Source organism: Hippocampus guttulatus, chromosome 7 (assembly GCF_054856545.1).
Source record: "Hippocampus guttulatus isolate MCC_2025c chromosome 7, RoL_Hgut_1.0, whole genome shotgun sequence".
In the NCBI taxonomy this organism is placed as follows: domain Eukaryota; kingdom Metazoa; phylum Chordata; class Actinopteri; order Syngnathiformes; family Syngnathidae; genus Hippocampus; species Hippocampus guttulatus.
In genome coordinates this window covers 23,704,654-23,724,753 of record NC_141267.1, presented here as the reverse complement: position 1 = coordinate 23,724,753, position 20,100 = coordinate 23,704,654, and the positions used below count along the sequence as shown (strand labels likewise).

Below are 20,100 nucleotides of genomic sequence, written 5' to 3'. Positions count from 1 at the left end.
AAGAAATGCCGTCATTTCTGGACCGCGTGAAGTAATTCGGGGGACTGGCAGCTTTCAGGAGGTGGGCTCAAATGGCACGCTGCCGATTGTTGACGCGACGCGAGACGGCCACGACCGATCTGGACGCCTTGACCACCACGCATGCCATCCGTCTTCCCTTTTGTTTGTCAATCGATGGCGACGTCGAGCCCGGTGTCCCGTCCGCACTCGTCTGCCCACGAAGCGATCCTCTTTGGAAATCCGGGAGAGTCCTCGAGCCTTTTGCACCACCCGCCACCAAGTACTCGGGCTTTCCGAGTCGCCTCGTCAAAACCCGAGAGAGGGAGAGGCCCCACACGTGACATTTGGACCCCCAAAAACCTCCTTTGTGCACTATTATTTGAGGCTCCGGATGAGTTACGCGTTTGGCAGCGCGAGGAATCCTGATCCCCGAGGGACGTTTGAAGAGAGCCATCAGCTCGCTTTACCGGCGGAGGTACGACTCGGACGCCGGGCTCGATTTTACGGCAAGGCTTTGGGAGGGATGGTGCTGAAAACTCTCCGTCATCACATCACGTCGCTGCTTAAATATACTGTCAAATCAAAACGTCCCACGCAGTCATTTTTTGTGGTCGGTGAGAAGCGCCTCAGTGAAGGTGAGCTTGATTTGGGGACCCTCTAGTCCAGGGGTGGGCAATTATTTTCCCGGGGGGGCCAAATGAGAAGCAGAAAATATTGTGGAGGGCCGGGCCAAAAGTTAGAAATAGAAATAGAAAATAAAGCAGATAGCACAATGTCTTTGTATGCCGGTAATAATGTAACACTCTCCTCCACCATCACACTCGGCACCGGTTCTCCTCAAGGATGTGTACCGAGCCCCCTGTTGTTCACGCTCTACACATTTGACTGCTCTCCGACTCTTATTAGCGGTCCAGTTTGGGGAAAGTTTTTAACATGATAACAATCAAACCATTCTAGGAAATGTTCATTTACTCGAGCCACAAGCAATTCACTCCGAGCATGGAAATTGCCAGAATCGGACTGAGTAAGAATCGCTTCCTTGTTTTTCAAAGTCTCGTAGATTTGAGTCTTTCCGACTCCAGGCGTCTCCTGAATGTTTCGTACTTTGATACCCGCTTCGTTTAATCAGATACATATCACTTTCCCTTCCATGGTCATTACTCTCTCCCTCTTTCTTCGTCTTCCCCTCCCTCCCTGTGCTCTGCAACTTGAAGTAACTGCGCCACCTGGGGTTGAAATACCTCTCATTACAAGTCCAAACGAAATGAATGCAATCAAACCTTAATTGTGCACCGATCTTCGGCGGGCTGGATTAAAAAGACCAACGGGCCGCATCCGGCCCGCGGGCCGTAGTTAGCTCGGCACGTTCTGCATCAAGTCACGTGAAGATGTCAGCAGGAAGTCTTTTCTGCTTTGACAGAGAGCATCCCCGCCGTCACCACGGCAACGCCCCCCGGACCGCCCGCCATGGAGACCGCCGACGTGGTGGTGGTGGTGGTCTACCTGCTCCTGGTCATCGCCGTGGGAATCTGGGTCGGTCCACTCAAGCACACACGCATGCACCCGATCACTCCTGAGGGGGGGTCAGACATTGCGAAGCCCAAACACTTGTCGACGATCATTCGGGGGTTTCCTGCGCTACAGTTGAGTCTCGGATTTTCACGGCTACTCCCAAAATGGAAAGCCGTTGTCTGTACGGTACACTCCGGTCCGGTCTGGGGCAGTCTGGGGCCTGGTTCGGTTTGCTCCGGTCAGACGAGGAGAACACGCACGACGGACGGTCGGTTACGCCGGCGTACCTAACGTTGCGTCCGAACGTGGACGTCCGTCTCGTCCTCAGGCGTCCACGAGGGCCAATGGCAGCACGGTGGGCGGCTACTTCCTGGCCGGCCGATCCATGACCTGGTGGCCTGTGAGTACGACGACCCGGAACGTCCGCCCCCTTCGTCCAGTCATCATTCAGCCATACGCGCGTTTATTTTTGCACCCGCCCTCCAGGAAAGGCGTGACCCTCCATTCATTCATTCATCCCTTCACCTTTCAGATTGGAGCGTCTCTGATGTCGAGTAACATCGGAAGCGGCTCCTTCATCGGGTTGGCGGGAACGGCAGCGGCGGGCGGCATCGCTGTGGGCGGCTTCGAGTTGAATGTAAAAAAAAAAAACGGGGAAAGGTGGCCACCGGTCAGGCCTTAAACACTCGTCCCCCCGCCCGCATGGGTGCGTATGTGTGCCCGGCGCGTAGGCGGCATGGGTCCTGGTGGCTCTGGGCTGGATCTTCATCCCGGTGTACGTCGCGGCCGGGGTGGTGACCATGCCGGAATACCTGGCCAAGCGCTTCGGGGGACGCAGGATCCAGATGTATACGTCCGTCCTGTCCCTGGTCCTCTACATCTTCACCAAGCTCTCTGTACGACCCGCACACGAAGCCCCTCCCACTCACGCGCCCATTCCAACAGCGAGTGAAGATTTGCGGCATGTGGCTTGCAGACGGACCTTTTCTCCGGTGCGCTCTTCATCCAAGTGTCCTTCGGCTGGAATCTGTACGTGTCCATTGCGATTCTGCTGCTGATCACGTGCGTGTACACCGTGGCAGGTACACACACACACACACACGCGTAACACGGGTACAGTGTATATTTTAATGTGGGAGCGGTAGGGGGCCCGCAGGCGACAGGACGTCTCCGTTTTTGTCCAAGCGCCGCGGTCCGATTGTAGCGCCGAACGAGAAAACAAGTCCTTTGTCACGTGACCCGACGCGCTCACCGTGCGCAGGAGGTTTGTCGGCGGTCATCTACACCGACGCGTTCCAAACCGTCATCATGGTGGGAGGAGCCTTCACGCTCCTGTTCATCGGTACGCCACGCGCAAGCACCCAAAGATAAGTACCCCGATCGGAAAGTGACGCGTTTCTCCTTGCCAGCGTTTTCCAAGGTGGGCTGGTACGAGGGTCTGACGCAGCTTTACATGTCCTCCGTTCCCACGGCGACGGTGGCCAACACCACCTGTCACCTCCCTCGCTCCGACGCCTTCCGCATGTTGCGAGACCCCGTGTCCTCGGACCTGCCCTGGCCGGGGCTCATCTTCGGACTCACCGTCATCGCCACCTGGGTGTGGTGCACCGACCAGGTCAGAAGGCGCCCGAGGGTGCTCGGAGGCGGCGAGTGATGAAGGTTGCCGGTGATGAGGGTGGGGTATCCTTTTCCAATCTGGAGTCCGCCGTGTCTTTTCAATCCTCACGTTCCGAACGAAGCTGAGAACGTCACGCTTCGTTCAAAGCCAATAATGGTTTGGATCCCCAAATAGAAGACTCCAACAAGAGCCCCGCACAAAAAATGTTGATTACAAAAAAACGCACCGTCAAAAATAGGAACCAAAAGCGCTGGTCAAAACAAGGACCAGGAGAACACAAAAGAACATGAGAACAAAAAGCGCTTGCATGAAAGCCAAGGAGGAAAATAAACTCGAGGCGACCAAAACGAAATGTGAAGGCTGCAATTCACATATACAAGGAATAATGAGCCAAAACGGAAACCGTATTCACAGAGAAGATCAGACGCGAGGAACAAGATCAATTAGGATGAGAACGATAACGAGAATGAAAATAATTGACACTTGGGCAAGAGCAGTGGCAAGGCATACAATTCTCCAGCAAACAAACCTCAGTTAGTCAGTCCTAAAATACAGGGTGCAAAAATGACAGATTGGCAGCAGGTGTGCAACCAGCAGGAATGCTCAGCCCGCCACCTGCTGCCGAAACCGGAACATGACAGCTTGGGGCTCGACTGAGGTCGGTGTTGGCTCGCAAGTCCGGGCACGCAGTCGCCGAGTCTTTAGCCGAAAACGGCTTCACTTGACGATGTCAGTTTCTCTTGGAAAATGCTTTCTGCCCTGCTCATCGCATTTGTCGGCCTTAGCCTGGCGCAGTTGGCAAAGATTGCTCTAGTCTACTCTCTGCACACCTCGGGTCTGTCCTGTTCTAGACTAGCCCAGTCCGGTGTCGTCCAACCCAGCCAAAGCTTTTCTCTTTAATCAGCTTGATCTGCTCTGGTCTCGTACCAGTGCGGCGTCCATCCATCCATCTTCTACCCCCGGGCCGGGTCGCGGGGGCAGCAGCTTGTGCAGGGAAGCCCAGACTTCCCTCTCCCTAGTTACTTCTTCCAGCTCTCCCCGGGGGATCCCGAGGCATTCCCAGGCCAGCTGGGTGACATAGTCTCTCCAGCGTGTCCTGGGTCGTCCTCGGGGTCTTCTCCCGGTGGGACATGCCCGGAACACACAGAAGCGGCTCGACTCTGAGCCCCTCCCAGATGACCGAGCTTCTCAGCTTCTCTCTCAGGGAGAGCCCGGACACCCTGCGGAGAAAACTCATTTCGGCCGCTTGTATCTGGGATCTCGTTCTTTCGGTCACGACCCATAGCTCGTGACCATAGATGAGGGTTGGAACATAGATCAACCGGTAAATTGAGAGCTTCGCCCTTTGGCTCAGCTCCTTCTTTACCACGACAGACCGACACAACGTCCGCATCACAGCAGACGCTGCACCGATCCGCCTGTCGATCTCTCGCTCCCTCCTGCCCTCACTCGTGAACAAGACCCCAAGATACTTAAACTCCTCCACTTGGGGCAAGATCTCCTCCCCGACCTGGAGGGGGCACTCCACCCTTTTCCGACTGAGGACCATTGTTTCAGAGTTGGAGGTGCTGATTTTCATCCGACAGCTTCACACTCGGCTGCGAAACGCTCCAGTGAGAGTTGGAGAGCCCCGCTTGAAGGAGCCAACAGTACCACATCATCTGCAAAAAGCAGAGATGCAATACTGAGGCCACCAAAACGGACCCCTGCAACGCTTCGGCTGCGCCTAGAAATTCTGTCCATAAAGGTTATGAACAGAATAGGCGACAAAGGGCAGCCTTGGCGGAGTCCTACCCTCACTGGAAACGATCCCGACTTACTGCCGGCAATGCGAACCAAAATCTGACATCGGTGGTATCGGGAGCGAACAGCCCGTATCAGGGGGTTCGGTACCCCATACCCAGGAAGCACCCTCCACAGAACTCCCCGAGGGACACAGTCAAACGCCTTCTCCAAGTCCACAAAGCACATGTAGACTGGTTGGGCGAATTCCCACAGACCCTCGAGGACCCTTCTAAGGGTGTAGAGCTGGTCCACTGTTCCACGGCCGGGACGAAAACCACACTGCTCCTCCTCAATCTGAGGCTCGACTTCCTGACGGACCCTCCTCTCCAGCACCCCTGAATAGACCTTACCAGGGAGGCTGAGGACTGTGATCCCTCTGGAGTTGGAACACACCCTCCGGTCCCCCTTTTTAAAAAGAGGGACCACCAACCCGGTCTGCCAATCCAGAGGCGTGTCAACCAGCGCAGCCCCACAGCATCCAGAGCCTTGAGGAACTCCGGGCGGATCTCATCCACCCCTGGGGCCTTGCCACCGAGGAGCTTTTTAACCACATCGGTGACTTCAACCACAGAGATAGGGGAGCCCACCTCAGGATCCTCAGACTCTGCTTCCTCCGAGGAAGGCGTGTTAGTGGAGTTGAGGAGGTCTTCGAAGTACTCCGCCCACCGGTTCACAACGTCCAGAGTCGAAGTCAGTAGCGCCCCATCCCCACTGTACACAGTGTTAGTGGTGCACCGCTTCCCCCTCCTGAGACGTCGGATGGTGGACCAGAAATTCCTCGAAGCTGTCCGGAAGTCGGCTTCCATGGCCTCACCGAACTCTTCCCACACCCGGGTTTTTGCCTCGGCGACCACCGAAGCTGCGTTCCGCTTGGCCAGTCGATACCCGTCAGTTGCCTCTGGGGTCCCACAGGCCATAAAGGCCCGATTGGACTCCTTCTTCAGCTTGACGGCATCCCTTACCGCTGGTGTCCACCAGCGAGAACGGGGTTTGCCGCCCTGACAGGCACCAACCACCTTACGGCCACAACTCAGATTGGCCGCCTCAACGAACGGAACATGGTCCACTCGGATTCAATGCCCCCCCCCTCCCCCGGGACATGGGAAAAGCTCTCGGCGTCATCTCGTTTAATCCACACCGCTCTATTCCTTCCTCTGTGTGTGTGTCTGCCTGCGTGTGTGTAGGTGATAGTTCAGAGGTCACTGGCTGCACGTTCGCTGAGTCACGCCAAAGGAGGAAGCGTCTTAGGAGGTTACCTCAAAATCTTACCCATGTTCTTCATCGTCATGCCAGGCATGATCAGCAGAGCGCTCTTCCCCGGTTGGACCGCACACACACACACACATGCACAGCCGCGTGCGCTTGTGGTGACTCTGCGCCTTTGCGTGTGTGAAGATGAGGTGGGTTGCGTGGATCCGGCCGTGTGTCGGCGTGTGTGCGGAACTGCGGTGGGCTGCTCCAACATCGCGTACCCCAAACTGGTGGTGGAACTCATGCCGGTCGGTGAGTAGGAGCCCCGCCCCCCCCTCCACACGCACACGTATGCGTTTCTACATGCCCGAGGCGTGCGCCCGTAGGCGTCCGTGGCCTGATGCTGGCCGTGATGTTCGCCAGCCTGCTGTCGTCGCTCACGTCCATTTTCAACAGCAGCTCCACCCTCTTCACGTTGGACCTTTACCGGCGAGCCCGACCCGCCGCCTCCGAGATGGAGCTCATGATCGTGGGCAGGTGCCGCTCGCCGCGCCCGCGCGCGCGTCTGCCTTTGCCAGCGCTTCATTGCAGAAACCGCCGCCGCAGGGTCTTCGTCCTGATTCTGGTGGTCGTCAGCATCCTGTGGATCCCCGTCATTCAATCGGCAAACAGCGGCAAGCTGTTTGAATACGCCCAGTCGGTGGTCAGCTTTCTGGCTCCGCCGATCACCGCCGTCTTCGTCCTGGCCATCTTCTGGCCGCGCACCAACGAGCAGGTCCGTCGGCGCTCCTTCCCCTCCGACGCGCGCCGTCGGCCCGCTGCGTTATTCTTCTCCGTTTGCGGGCCAGGGCGCGTTCTGGGGCCTGATGGCGGGCCTGGCGGTGGGCTCGGTCCGGATGGTTCTGGAGTTCTCCTACGAGGTTCCGGCGTGCGGCCAGCCGGACCTCCGCCCCTCCGTGCTGACTCGGGTGCACTACCTCTACTTCGCCATCCTCCTGATGGCCTTCAGCTGCTCGGTGATGGTCGCGGTCAGCTTGGCCACGCCCCCCATACCGGCCAAGCACGTGAGACGCGGAGACGCTCGTCTTTGAATCAAGTCATTTGGCAAGCGAGAAATGTGAGACAACGTTGTCGCCCGTGTGTGCGTCAGCTGCACCGGCTGACCTGGTGGACGAGACACAGCAAGTCGCCGCGCGTGGATCTGACCGCCGAGCCGGGGGCGCGCGAAGCCTCCGACCCGGACCCCTGCGACCCTCCGGAGCGCCCGCCGGTCCCCTTGTGGCGCCGGACGCTGCTTCGTCTGTGCGGGCTGAGCGGCGCCTCTTCGGCCGTTCCCCTCGCCTGCGACGCTAAGCTCAACTCTCTGAAGGAGGCGCCGCTGTGGAGGAACGTTTGCAACGCGAACGCCTTGCTGCTGCTCGCCATCAACGTCTTCCTCTGGGGCTACTACGCGTGAAGGACCAGAGCGCCTCCTGCAGTTTCCTCTGCCGGATTGACTCCCTTTTTGTCACGCACGACCACCGCATGAAATTCGGATGAGCGCTCAATGAAAGACGCACGATTCAGGCGGCGCGTAAGGTGCTGGCCACAAAAACGATACAGTCAAACCTCGGTTTTACAACCATAATCCGTTCCAGAATGCTGTTCGAAAACCGAATTGTCCAAAAACCGAAACCATGTTTCCCATTCGAATCAATGCATAAAATTTTAATCCGTTCCAAGTCCAGAAAACAATGTTTTTAAAAGCATTTTTTCAACTATTTTACACCATAAACTGTATACACGTGTCATAAGAGAGCAGGTAACAACAAACTACATTTTGGATGTTTTATTTTTACCAATTTGAACATAAACATTGATATTGTAACATAAAAATTGAACATCTCTCTCTCTCTCTCTCTCATCGTGACAGTTGTAGATTGCATTCCATACGGCACAGAAGGCGCTGGGCACAAAAACGATACTTGCTTTCGGCATTTGAGAGTAGCGAGACGGAACAGTGGCTCGTGTTTCTGCGTTGGTCGAATTTTTGCTTTCACTTGCATGGGTGACTATTTTGGGGTGAGATGAAAACGTTTTGTTATTGTTCCAAACATAAAAAGCACTTTTTTCTTTTTTTCGGGGCGGGGGGTGTAAAATGAGAAAGAGATTTGTCCGTGTCACTCTGTAAGAATGCCCATCTTAAATGAAATATGAAGCAAGTAAGTGACTCCCAGGATTGCTCTTCAAGTGAAAAAAAAACATTTTTCCGTCTTGTTTCCTTAATTGTAATTGCCCGACTTGATTCTTGCGGTGGTGTCATCATTTTGTTTTGCGTTTTTTTTTCTTTCTCCACTGCATATGACTTGCGGCGCGTGGGCGCTGGTTTGCGATTTTTGGCTCGGTGCCGAGGCGGCCCTGCGGGGCGGGGGCCGGGGGCTGCTGATTGCAGGCACGCCCGCCGGTCCGGAGCACGCAGCTGTCTCGAATTTGTGGTCGCGCGCGATTGGTGGCCCGAAGCGCCCGGGCCGGCTAAAGGCCGCTCGCCTCGCGACTCGTCGTTACTTTGCACGCAAGTTGTCACGATGCCGGCTCAGCTGTTGGCGGCGATGCTGTTTTGCGCCTTGGCTCCTCGGAGCCTCCTGGGGGAGTCGTCGTCCTCGTCCTCGTCGGCGGCGGTGGCGGTCACGTGCGACCAGGGCAGCGCCGAGGCTGCAGCCAGTGGCCAGAGGCTGGCTGGCTGGGGGGATGTCGGTTGATGTGTCGGACGCAGCCAGTTTTGCGTCCGACACATCAACCGACATCGCAAGCACGGTTTCAAGTTCGAGCTGCGCCAGGTCCAGAGCAGCAAATACCAGCAGGTGAGCGCGCACCGCCGACGGATCGGCTTCAACAGACTCTCTGGCAGAGAGGTGGGGGGTGGGGGGGGGGGGGGTTTTATTGATGATCTTTTGTCGATGCGGATGCCCGGCGGTTGCCGCGTGGACGTACACGTGAAGCTGGTGCAGATCGAATGTCACTTCACCAACCCCAAACCTTTTGAGCAATGTCAGCCTTTTGAACGGCTCGAGCGGGTAAGACGCGGTTGCCTTGACGGCCACCTGTGCCGCATTTGCCGTCGAGGTTTCGTCGAGGCCTTTACTAACTTTTTTTTCTGCATGGTTTAGGGCGCAGTGGCCACCTGTTGGGCCAATCTTCGGGTCACGTGGGGCGCGGCAACAGTGACCCCCGAGCCGCCCACCTCAATCCTGTTGATTCAAGCGCTCCTTCTGGAGCCAATGAAAAGTCGGTGCGGTCCATCTTGGATCTTGTCGACAGTTGGACAGGAAAGGCCTGACGGGGATTATTGTGGGATGGATGTGATTACGCGGCACATGGCGTGCACCATTAGTCACGGCGCCCCGCCGCACGCTGAGAAGCTCACGCCGCCGCGGCCCATTATTTGCCTTTTCGAGCCGTCGTTTTGAACCCACGTGGCCCGCGGGAGCGACGCGCCGTGGGAACGCCCCACGAAGCAAAGGGACAAACGGCCACGATCGGGACCCTTTTCATTCTTGTTTTGGCTTCCGCCGGTAGTCACTCGTGCGGCGGAACACTTGATGCCGTTGTACGAATGTCAATCTTTGACGGTGAACATAAAAGAAAATCTGTACCGGACTTTCAAACGTGGATTGAAACGTCACCTAGACAAATGATCAACTCTGGAATACGTCGCTAATTCGACTCGAAGAAAAAAAAGAACCAAAACATTGTGGCACAGGCAGAAATTCCACCAAAGGTTTCTCGGCGTTTTGGTCAAATCCGCAACGATGAAGCGTGGGTCATCCGCTTGGGCCGAAGTTTGGAAGGAGGACGCAAAAGGGGGCGACGCGGCGGAGACTCGGGGCGAGCCGACACGCTCGCGACCTCGAAGGGAACGCGCGAGCGAGGTGACCAATCGCTGACCTGTTGCGTAACGCGCAATGTTACACAACTTGATGATAGATGAGCGTTTTTCCTGATTAGAAACAGATCTCAGGATGATGCAAGACAAGCTCGATCGCAAACACGTCGCCGCCGTTACATTTCGCCAGTCGCGCCGTTTTGTAAAAAGACAACTTTTCCATCTGGGTTGCCCGCTTTGGAATGACGTTGTCAATTGTTAGTTTTGGCAGCCAGCCGGTCAGTTTGTCAATGGGCCGGTTGCCCGCTCGATCGGCGGCCACGTGAGCCGATTCACGTGGCGGTTTGTCCGTCGGCCGGTCCGTTCGTCCGCGACTCACTTGGCCGGTCGGCGCAGCCGGTCGACCGGTCCTCGGATTCGTACGCCCGTCGTTTGATGGTCCCGGTCAGTCATTGGCCTGGCGGCTCCATTTCACGACTAGGTCGATTGGTTCGCAGGTGACGACGCGTCTGTCGCCCGGTCACTTAGTCGATTAGTCGGCCGCTTTTCGGGCTTTGGCTTTGGACTCGGCCCGAGACTTGATTTTGAGTCGGACGTTTTTTGTGCTTTCGACCGTCTTGGTTGTTCTTTTGTTTGTTGGTCGCTCAAGAAACACGCCGGAGACTTGAGTTGACAAACGCATGTCGGCATCGTAAGCCGCTTTGATTTGTATTCGTTGCGCGTGACCAGAAAAATGAGTTGAGTGTCCAAAGTCGGCCCCCAAAAATATTTCTGCGGCTGTTTACTGTCTGTGTCAACGGCAACCGCGGAGGCCACTTCACCGATCGCACGTCCAGACGGCCGCGGTTACTCGCTCAACTTGAGTGCCGACGCCGGGAAAGCAAACTGAGCGATTCAGTGAGTGACACACACACACACACACAATCCAAAAAACTGCAGGTGATCTTACAAATGTGGGGATGTGAACATGTTGCGGTGTGTCCTCCGCACACGCTCACGCCCTTTTTTTGTTGTTATGACACAAATCCCGCTGGGCTCCAACACGAGTAATCCCGACGTGAGCACCGAGCAGAAAAGCGGCTCACGTCAACAACACGAGTGCAGCGAGCGCGGCAATCTGGAAGCTCGTGTCAATAACTGGCACGCAGAAGTGGCTCAAAACGCAGCAAATTCTTTCTTGTCACGCACCATTCGCTGTGAGCTACAAAAAAAAAAACAAGCACCATCGCCCATGTCGTCAAAGAGAGCCGAAAAAACGTCCAGATGATCAAAGGTGGAAAGGACGTAAATTAATACGCCGCTCTGAAATGGAAAACACGTGTCGAAGTCCATCTCTGAGGCCCTCCTGCCTGCCTGGGGTGAGAGGGGGGGCCGCATATGTGCGAGCCTCCAGAGGCTCGGCTGGCCCAAGTTACTACGGTTTAGAAAAAAAAAGCAGGTCAACTCATCGTTTGGCTGAAGAAAGTCATACGGCCCTGCTCAGTCCCGCAAGCCATCTTCCTCAAGTACGACAACTGCTGGCCCCGCCCCGCCAAAACAGAATGGAGGAGGGGGGGGGGGGTTCATTGACTTTTTTAACAAGTCATTCTTCAAAGAACGCTGAAATTTCATCTGTGCTGTGTTACACATACGTACAGCACATTTGACAATAAAGTTGTATACGATTCAATAAACATTCTATCCACAACATAGACACTCACATATAGAGAGAGATTTTACATTAATAGTCAATTTTTTTTTTGTGTGTATATATATATATATATATATATATATATACGCACACATACATGACTGTACAGTAATAGCTAGTTTATTTTCTCAATAGATAAAAAGCTGTAAAATAGCGACCATAGTAGGGTTGCAATTGTTAATGAATCAGATGCCAAGCACTTTTATTCACTTTATTGCAAAGAGTAGATGATTTCAAATGGCCGGCGCATCAAATGCAAAAGCATGCATTCCGACGGCGTTAGCAAGTCGTTCGCGGCGGCCCGCGCCCATCGCTTTTCTCAAGCGCCGCATCCTCACGAAGGCGCGCCGGCGATCACGAGGACGCGCGGGCCGGACTCTTCCATTCACCTCCCGTGCGTGTATTTGAAATCTGTCGGTCCTTGTTTTCCAGAGTACAGTTTGGATGACACCAAGGATAAAGATGGCCGACACCTCGCAGACAACTGAGGCCCACGTCGTCTATGTACGTTTTTGTTCCCTCCTCAAACGTGGCGGCTTTTATTCAGCTGGTACTCGCGGGACCGGGAATGCAGTCGCGTGACCGCCGCGCCTCCCCCCGCCCGCGGGCGGCTACGGCTTGGCCTTGGCGGGCTGCGGCCGAAGGTTCTGCAACTTCATAGCCAGGCCCATGTTGCCGGTGATCTTCAGCTTGCCCCGGAAGAAGGCCTGCGCGCAAGCAAAACAAGGCCAGAAAATCGCCCGACAACCAGTAGACGCCCGTTTACAGTTGGAGAGCAAAATTTTTTTGTTGTTGTTAGACGGATAGCTTGACAGCTCTCCATAGTATATATGTCTGCACGCATACCGTCTGAGGGTTGATCTTTCCCGCCATCAAGGCGAGCGGGTCAGAGTCAGACACGGCAATGGTGCGGTCCGCTTTCTTGATGAAGATTCATTCATCCGTTGTACTTATTTTCGCATTTCGAGTCAAAAGGCCATCTTTACGAGGTCAACAAGGCGGTGGTGGTGAGGGGCGGGGGCGGCACCTGTGTCGTTGCGCACGCATCCTTTGCCGTTCTTGACGTCCACCAACCACGTCGCCTCCTTGCCGCCCGGACCATCCTTCACCTTGAATGCAAACACGCCGCCGATCTTCTTCACATACGATGGCTCACCTATTTGGTTCTTATTTTTGTCATCGTTCTTTTAAAGTTTGATGTGTCTCACTGTGCTACGGACTACGGCTGAAAACTAACGTTTATGTTAAATACGGGGCATTCATTGTTTATTCTTGTGTTGATTAATGTGCACCCCCCCCCCCCAAAAAAAACAAAAAAAAACTCGGGCGTGGTCTTCGGAGCATGACGTGTGTTTTATAAGTCACGTGACATGAACGGACTCTTAACTTCCTGAATCTCATTCGTATCCCCTCCAAAGTGTGAAATTTTTTTTCAAGAAAGAACATAAAATAGGAGTGTCAATGTGGATAGAGTCCAGTGGGGGAGTCATGTATGTGGCAAAGCTTTGCAACAACGTTAAAAAAAGCAAGGAAAAGAAGACATTTGAGCGCTCGCGAGCACCCTACGGAAGCCGGTTGCTTGGGCAATTAGCCGCGGTTGCTAAGGAGTTAGCTTCAAGTGACAGTTGTCACGCGTCCTGGGCGTCTCCTTGTCCAAGCAGGTCTCTTCGTGTGTGTTTTTCCCCTCCCTCACGTTATGGCCAAAGTGCTCTCCGTGGATACTTTGAGGAAACCCGCCGGTTTGATCCATTCGAGGTGGTTATGTTGGGCGCTGAGCAAGCGAAACTACGGCAGCCAAGACGAGACGTCGTCGTCGTCGTCCTCCTCCTCGGAGTATTTGCACAGAAGCCTTGTGCCCACGATGCACTATCAGAAGAGTTTACCAAGGTGAGAACGTCACTTTAACTCCCCACAAGGTGACACGTTCAACGCTTTCGTTGAGTGTAGGTGAAAGTGCACATTGGAAATCACCCAGTGGCCGCTAGAGGGCGGCCTTTTGCTTATTTGAGATAGACACGAGTCAGACTTCCCGAAAACAACAACAAAAAAACATAACATTTGTACCTTCTCTGTGACATGCCATTCCAGAATTCGCCAGGGGTGCCCCAGTCCGGTCCTCGAACTGCCTGTTTTAGCTCTCTCTCCTCGGATCGTTGTCAGACTTTTGCAAAGCTTGCCGATGAGCCGATCATTTGAATGAATAGAATTAAAACGGGCAGGAGAGGGGCTCTCGAGGACCGGACTTGCGCAGCCCAGGTCTAAATGTTACCTTGAAATCGACCTGCTTTTGCCTGGTCCAGGTTGCCGGTTCCTAAACTGGAGGACACCATCAGGAGGTACTTAGCCGCTCAACGGCCTCTTCTGGACGAACGACAATACAGGTTAGGATCAAATGAAAAAGGTCATCAGCATGGGCAGTTTTGGTGAAAATCCAAATGAAACATCGTCTTTGTTTTCCTTAAGCCACACAGAGAAGGTGGCCCAGGACTTCCTGGCCGGTGAAGGCCAGAGGCTCCAGGAGGAGTTGCTGGCTCAGGACAGAAAAAACAAGCACACCAGCTACATCTCAGGTGATGCTCCAGTCACCCCGGATTGAGAGGAAAGCGATCAACTCCGGTGGCTGAAAAGTGCGGCCTCGTGACCGGGCCCTTCACGGATGAGAGTTAGGAATTGATGAGAAGTTGACGATCAAAATAACGGGCAAATTGTCCAAGTCATCAGCACGTCGGCCTCATAACGGGAAATATTCTCCGATTTGTATTGCCCAAAGTGGCTGGGGAGAGGAAAGCCTGGGTGTGTTTTTTTCTGGCACGCCGGTGTGTGTTTCCTCACCCGCGCACGCCGGTGTGTGTTTCAGGCCCGTGGTTCGACATGTACCTGTCGGCGCGCGATCCGGTGGTGTTGAACTTCAACCCCTTCATGTCGTTCAACGACGACCCCGAGCGCGAGTACAACCAGCAGCTGGTGCGCGCCGGCAACATGGTGTGCTCGGCCGTGCGCTTCATGAAAACGCTGCGCGCCGGGCTGCTGGAGCCCGAGGTGTTCCATCTGGACCCGGCACGCAGCGACACGGACGCCTTCAAGAAGCTGATCCGCTGGGCGCCCGCCCGGCTCGCCTGGTACGGCGCCTACGTGGTCAACGCCTACCCGCTGGACATGTCGCAGTACTTCCGCCTCTTCAACTCCACGCGCCTGCCGCGGCCGGGCCGGGACCAACTCTTCACCGAGCCCGCGGCGCGCCACCTGCTGGTCATGAGGAAGGGCAACATGTATGTCTTTGACGTGCTGGACCGCGACGGCAACATGCTGCCCCCGGCCCAGATACGCGACAACTTGAGGTACGCCCGCTCTCCAAAGCGCTGCGATGGCAGCTGGCTCACGCACAAAGAGCTCTCGCCTGTCCTCAAAGTCCAGCGCGCTCTCTCTTGCGCACCTTCCCCCCCACCCCCACCCCGCAGCTACATTCTGTCCGACGCGAGCCCGCCGCCCGACTTCCCGCTGGGCGCCCTGACGACGGAGAACCGCGACGTGTGGGCGGGGCTGAGGGACAAGCTGGTCGCCGGCGGCAACGGCGAGGCCCTGACCACGGTGGACAGCGCCCTCTTCTGCCTGTGCCTGGACGACGTGGCGCTCGGCGACGCCGTGGCCGCGTCGCACAACATGCTGCACGGCGACGGCGTCAACCGCTGGTAGGCGCGCCGGTAGGCTCCCGCCCCTCATTCCTGAGGCGGTCCGACGCACGAGTTGAACAGCGATTTTTTTTTTTTTTTTTTTTTTTTTTTTCCTCCCGAACTCCTTCTTCAGCTAAATATCAGGCAGCTGCACGAAGCGCACAGACGGCTTTGAACGAGTTCCGTAAGACGGTTCGGCACACCGGGCGGTCTTTCGGCTCGCGTGCCGAGTCGTCGTACTCGCGAGCGCGCCTTCACGACCGCTCAACCCCGTTTGGTTTTCTTCCCCCCGCAGGTTTGACAAGTCGTTCAGCATCATCGTGGCCCAAGACGGCCACGCCGCCATCAACTTTGAGCACTCGTGGGGCGATGGCGTGGCCGTGCTGCGCTTCCTGAACGAAATCTACAAGGACACCACCCGCAAGCCGCTGGTGCACCCCGGCTGCGCTACGAGCGCCCGCTCGGCCTCTCAGGTGCGGCGGCTGAGCTTCAAGCTGGACGATGAGCTGCGGGCCGGCATCGAGCGGGCCAAAGCCGGATTTGACGCCGCCGTGTCCCGGCTCACCATCGGCGCCATGCAGTTTACAGGTAACGCCCCCCTTTTATTAGGAACCAAATATTATCCATTCATTTGCTCCGTTTGGGTCCTGCCGCGGGCCTCCGAAAAAGGGAGGCTGGGCCGCAAAGGGCCCCCGGGCCGTAGTTTGGACACGCCTCACGGGTAGTAGCAGCAGCGTGCCGATGTCGGTATTTCCTCACCTGAAACATGTTTGACTATTGTGCAGAAATGCCCAACGATAAAGTACAAACGGAACAAGGTGCCACTGGGATCCGCCCAAATCAAAGCGAAAATGTCCGGAGCACGACAATCCCGTACACCAGTCGACTGACGCGCTGGTCGCGGTTTTCGCGGACGGGCTGCAATGACACGAGTTTTCCCCTTTAGGCGGCGGTAAGGAGCGTCTGAAGAGGTCCAAGCTGAGCCCGGACGCGGTGGCGCAGCTGGCCTTCCAGATGGCCTTCCTGCGGCAGTACGGCCAGACGGTGGCCACGTACGAGTCGTGCAGCACGGCCGCCTTCAGGCACGGCCGCACGGAAACCATCCGCCCCGCCAGCGCCTTCACTAAGCGCTGCGCGAGCGCCTTTGTCGGCGAGCCCGCCGGACACTCCGCCGACGGGCTGCTGGACATGTTGCGCCAGTGCTCCGCCTACCACGGGCAGCTGACCAAGGAGGCCGCCATGGGTGAGGTTGACCCCCCCCCCCCCCCCCCCCCGGCTTTGCGCATTCACTGGCACGTCACTCTGTGGCGTCCCCCACCTTGAGCCCTCCCCGTTTGTTTTTCAGGTCAGGGCTTCGACCGGCACCTCTTCGCCCTGCGCAACCTGTCGGCGTCGGCCGGGCGTCCGGCGCACGAGCTTTACGCCGACCCCGCCTACGCCGCCATCAACCACAACATCCTGTCCACCAGCACGCTGTCCAGCCCGGCCGTGCGGCTGGGCGGCTTTGCCCCCGTGGTGCCCGACGGCCTGGGCGTGGGCTACGGCGTCCACGACGACTGGATCGGCTGCAACGTCAGCGGCTACCCGTCTCGCGACGTCTCGCGCTTCTTGCGCTGCGTGGAGCGATCCCTCCGGGACATCTTCGCCGTCCTGGACGGGAAGGCGCTCGCGTGACGACGCCGGCCTTCCTTCCTTCCTTTTCGAGCCGGCAAACGTAACGGGGTAAGTGGAAATCATGTGATCGTATGTCCGGCCACGTTGCCATGGTTACCGGCAACGAATCATGCCACCCGACGTGTGCGAATAAAATGTATCCATTGATTTGTATAAAAGACCGACAGGCGCAATAAAAAATGAAGCGAAAAGTTTGTTCTATTGATTATGGAGGTTTATTGGGGCCACTGCGAGCAGGAAAAAAAGACAACACAAGACTCCTTGAAGTTTGCCTTGTTTCAAATTTAATGAGACGGAGATATTTCCCCCTCAAAAATTCTAAAGTTTGAGATTCATCAGCCTACTTTTTTCAGTCTTATTGTCAAGGTAAATAGGTCATTATTAAGGAGAAATTTTTATTGTGTCATTTTCGGGGGGGGGGGGGGTCTTTAAAAACAAATTGATCTTTTTCAAGATGAGTCTGTTGTTTTCGATTAGTCGTATCCCAGAGAAATCTCTGTGTAATTGTACATTAAATGTACAGGGGGCGGGGGGTGTATATTTGACAAAGTTGTTTCATTCAGAGGGGAAAAAAGTGCATTTTCAAAATCTTGCACAAGTGGTCATGTCACAAGAGCGAAGACGGCGTGCGTTTGTTGGCTGCGTAATGTCCAGCTAATCGCTTTTCCATGCGGTCAAGTCGCTGAAGCACAGCTCCACTCGCATCTTGTATCTCAAAGCTTTATTTAAAACGTAGACAAAAAAAAAAGAAGAAGCAAATGTACAAATGCGTGGCGACAACCCAAGAACGACTGCATCTAGATGGGCTTGATCTTGAAGTGAAGTCCGATCAGACTGAACACCAAACACTTGAGGTCCTGCACCAGGTAATAAAATACACGCAGACCTTCGGGATCCCTAAAAAAAGAAGAAGAAGAAATTACATTCAAAGTCGGTCACATTTAAAACGATCTAACAGGCGGCGCCGTCCTCTCCTCACTTGGACTGGTTGACGTCAATCAAAGAGCCGATTTTGGAGGTTGTGAAGGAAATGTGCTCGTCGCCGATCACGATTTCCAGCTCCTTCAGAAACGCAAAGCAAAACGTCCAGCATATAAAGGCCCCAAAAAGGCAGTCGGGATTAGGAGTAAATGCCCTCCTCCTCGCAAAAATCCAATCAAAAGCAGCCCACCTGTCTTCCAACTCGGTCGGGAGGCGGCCACAGCGCGTCGTCCTCTTTGGTGATCTCGCTGTCGTCGATGATCCTCTTGAGCTCCTCCATGACGCTCTTGTGGACGTACGCCTGGCAGGCGGGCCCAACAAACAACAAATCGCACGTCACCAGCGCTCGCCGACACAAAGGTTGCTCCTGCATCTGAACTCGACGACATTGGCATAATTACCTCCTTTCGGATCATGACGTCATTCTTGTAGTTGCTGTTATTGGCGTAGCGCAGTTTACCTGGGGGCATTTCGGACAAAAGAAATGTTGAGTTTCTACACAACGATGTTGACCAAACTGGAGCAGACTGCCCGTTTCCTAAGCCCGCAAAAACCAAACGACCGCGACGTGCTGTCAGATTTCCATCTCGAAAGCCTCACGCGCCATTCTGATGTCACGACATCATCGCCAATCACGAGGCGGGACGCGTTCATTGCAATGAGAGCTGTTGTAGCGCAATCACCTGGCATTCATTTTTATGCGACGGCTTGTATTTGTGATAAGGAGCTCAATTAAATAAAAATGATCATTTCAAAAAAATCCACCATCAAATTAGGCTGAAACAATTCATGCTTTGTACACATTGACTTAGAATACACTCCCGGTGCAACGATTAAGAGATTAGTCAACAAGTACAACTGAATTATTTACAAATCTTGGCACTTTCAGCCTCTCAACAGTCAACAGTGACCAATTTCTGGGGTTGATGATCGTTGTGTTGAATCAAAGTAGGACATCTGCAAACATCCGGCTTCACTTTGGAAAAAAATGGTCAAGATTTTTGCAGATGATCTGAAGGCCGTTCAAAAAAGGGAACCGAGAACTTATCGATTTAGATTACTGTGTTGTATTTTCTGCACGGCCCATTAGAAATGACGTCCTGATTTGAAATAAAAACGAATTTCGTCCGATTCATCAATGAACTGAGGGGTAGAAAAAAGAATCCCCTTTCCCCCTGTAAATCACAAAGCATTTGGGACATTATTTCAGCCGAATGTTAGCTATGCGAATATTTCGGACGTGCCCGTTTTTGAACTTCAAACATTTTATTGAAGTTGTCTTGTTTTGCGAGTAAATGATTCACATTCGCTCCGCATATCATACCCCGTCTCCAAAAATCTTAGCCTTAACCTGGGAAAACAACCTCATTTTTCTCAGTAAACATAGATGTCCGCTTTTGACGTTGAACGTAAGTCAAAAACGAAAAAAGAATGCGAATGAACGAATGAATGAATGGATGGATGGACGGTGGTTGCCGCTGCACTTCCCGTTCTCGGCTCCCTTCCGCCAACACAAGGCCACATGGCGATCGCACTGCTTCATTTCGAGGTTCAAAAGTGGCACACTTTCACTCGTTTCACGAACACTCCGCGTAAAGTTCGAACACAACCCCAAGTTTAAAAAAATAATAACTTTCGAGGGTTTGCCGCGTGCTTCCACCGGCTGAGGCCTAGCCTAGCCCAACCTAGCCTAGCCTAGCCATCGCGGGCTCGAAGGAAGCCTGGCAAATCAACTTACCATCGGGTCTGAATTCAAACTCCAAGAACTCGTGTCCAAATTTGCCTTTGTGGCCAACATAATACCTCAAGTAGAAGTCACTCGTCGACATTTACACAGCGTAAGATGTTGTCTCTTTTTTCTTTTTCTTTCTTTCTTGTTTTTGAGGAAAACTCGCGCCTAAGCGAGTTAGCGAGCAGTCGCAGATTGGAACGTCGTCTGCGCATGCGTAGAATGACCGCGGTCACCTCGGCTTTGGTGCGGCAGGCAGTGCTGCGCGGCAACATAACGCCATATACTTGGGATATCAGTGTTATAATGCTTATGCAAACTCTTTGAATATGAACCTACGTGTATTTTTTGAAACATTTAAAACCCGGACTTCCGGGGAAAAAAATT

The 20,100-nt window shown here is 54.4% G+C and overlaps 3 protein-coding genes and 1 long non-coding RNA gene across 4 annotated transcripts; 2 read left to right on the top strand and 2 right to left on the bottom strand.

Moving 5' to 3' along the window:
- Positions 1-391: 391 nt before the first annotated feature.
- On the top strand, positions 392-7,981 carry LOC147203222 (sodium/glucose cotransporter 4-like). Its single transcript, XM_086115746.1, has 13 exons — positions 392-475; positions 1,399-1,533; positions 1,841-1,912; positions 2,045-2,149; positions 2,244-2,408; positions 2,489-2,594; positions 2,774-2,854; positions 2,922-3,127; positions 6,100-6,235; positions 6,311-6,418; positions 6,493-6,881; positions 6,955-7,170; positions 7,257-7,981. The coding sequence occupies exons 1-13, from the start codon at positions 392-394 to the stop codon at positions 7,560-7,562; spliced, it is 2,109 nt and encodes a 702-aa protein (XP_085971872.1). The 3' UTR covers positions 7,563-7,981.
- Positions 7,982-11,855: 3,874 nt separating this feature from the next.
- Positions 11,856-12,954, bottom strand: LOC147203221 (uncharacterized). Its single transcript, XR_015101354.1, has 2 exons — positions 12,505-12,954; positions 11,856-12,365 (listed from the first exon to the last, which is right to left on the bottom strand). It is a non-coding gene; the product is annotated as an uncharacterized LOC147203221 (long non-coding RNA).
- Positions 12,955-13,039: 85 nt separating this feature from the next.
- Positions 13,040-17,194, top strand: cpt2 (carnitine palmitoyltransferase 2). Its single transcript, XM_086115323.1, has 8 exons — positions 13,040-13,545; positions 13,959-14,039; positions 14,122-14,228; positions 14,516-14,996; positions 15,117-15,347; positions 15,625-15,917; positions 16,276-16,572; positions 16,675-17,194. Exons 1-8 carry the CDS (start codon positions 13,355-13,357, stop codon positions 17,001-17,003), a joined length of 2,010 nt encoding a protein of 669 aa, XP_085971449.1. The 5' UTR covers positions 13,040-13,354; the 3' UTR covers positions 17,004-17,194.
- A 515-nt stretch (positions 17,195-17,709) lies between these two features.
- magoh (mago homolog, exon junction complex subunit) lies at positions 17,710-19,943 on the bottom strand. The gene is made up of 5 exons (XM_086115332.1): positions 19,723-19,943; positions 18,386-18,444; positions 18,175-18,285; positions 17,983-18,065; positions 17,710-17,900 (listed from the first exon to the last, which is right to left on the bottom strand). The coding sequence occupies exons 1-5, from the start codon at positions 19,811-19,813 to the stop codon at positions 17,801-17,803; spliced, it is 444 nt and encodes a 147-aa protein (XP_085971458.1). The 5' UTR covers positions 19,814-19,943; the 3' UTR covers positions 17,710-17,800.
- Positions 19,944-20,100: the final 157 nt, after the last annotated feature.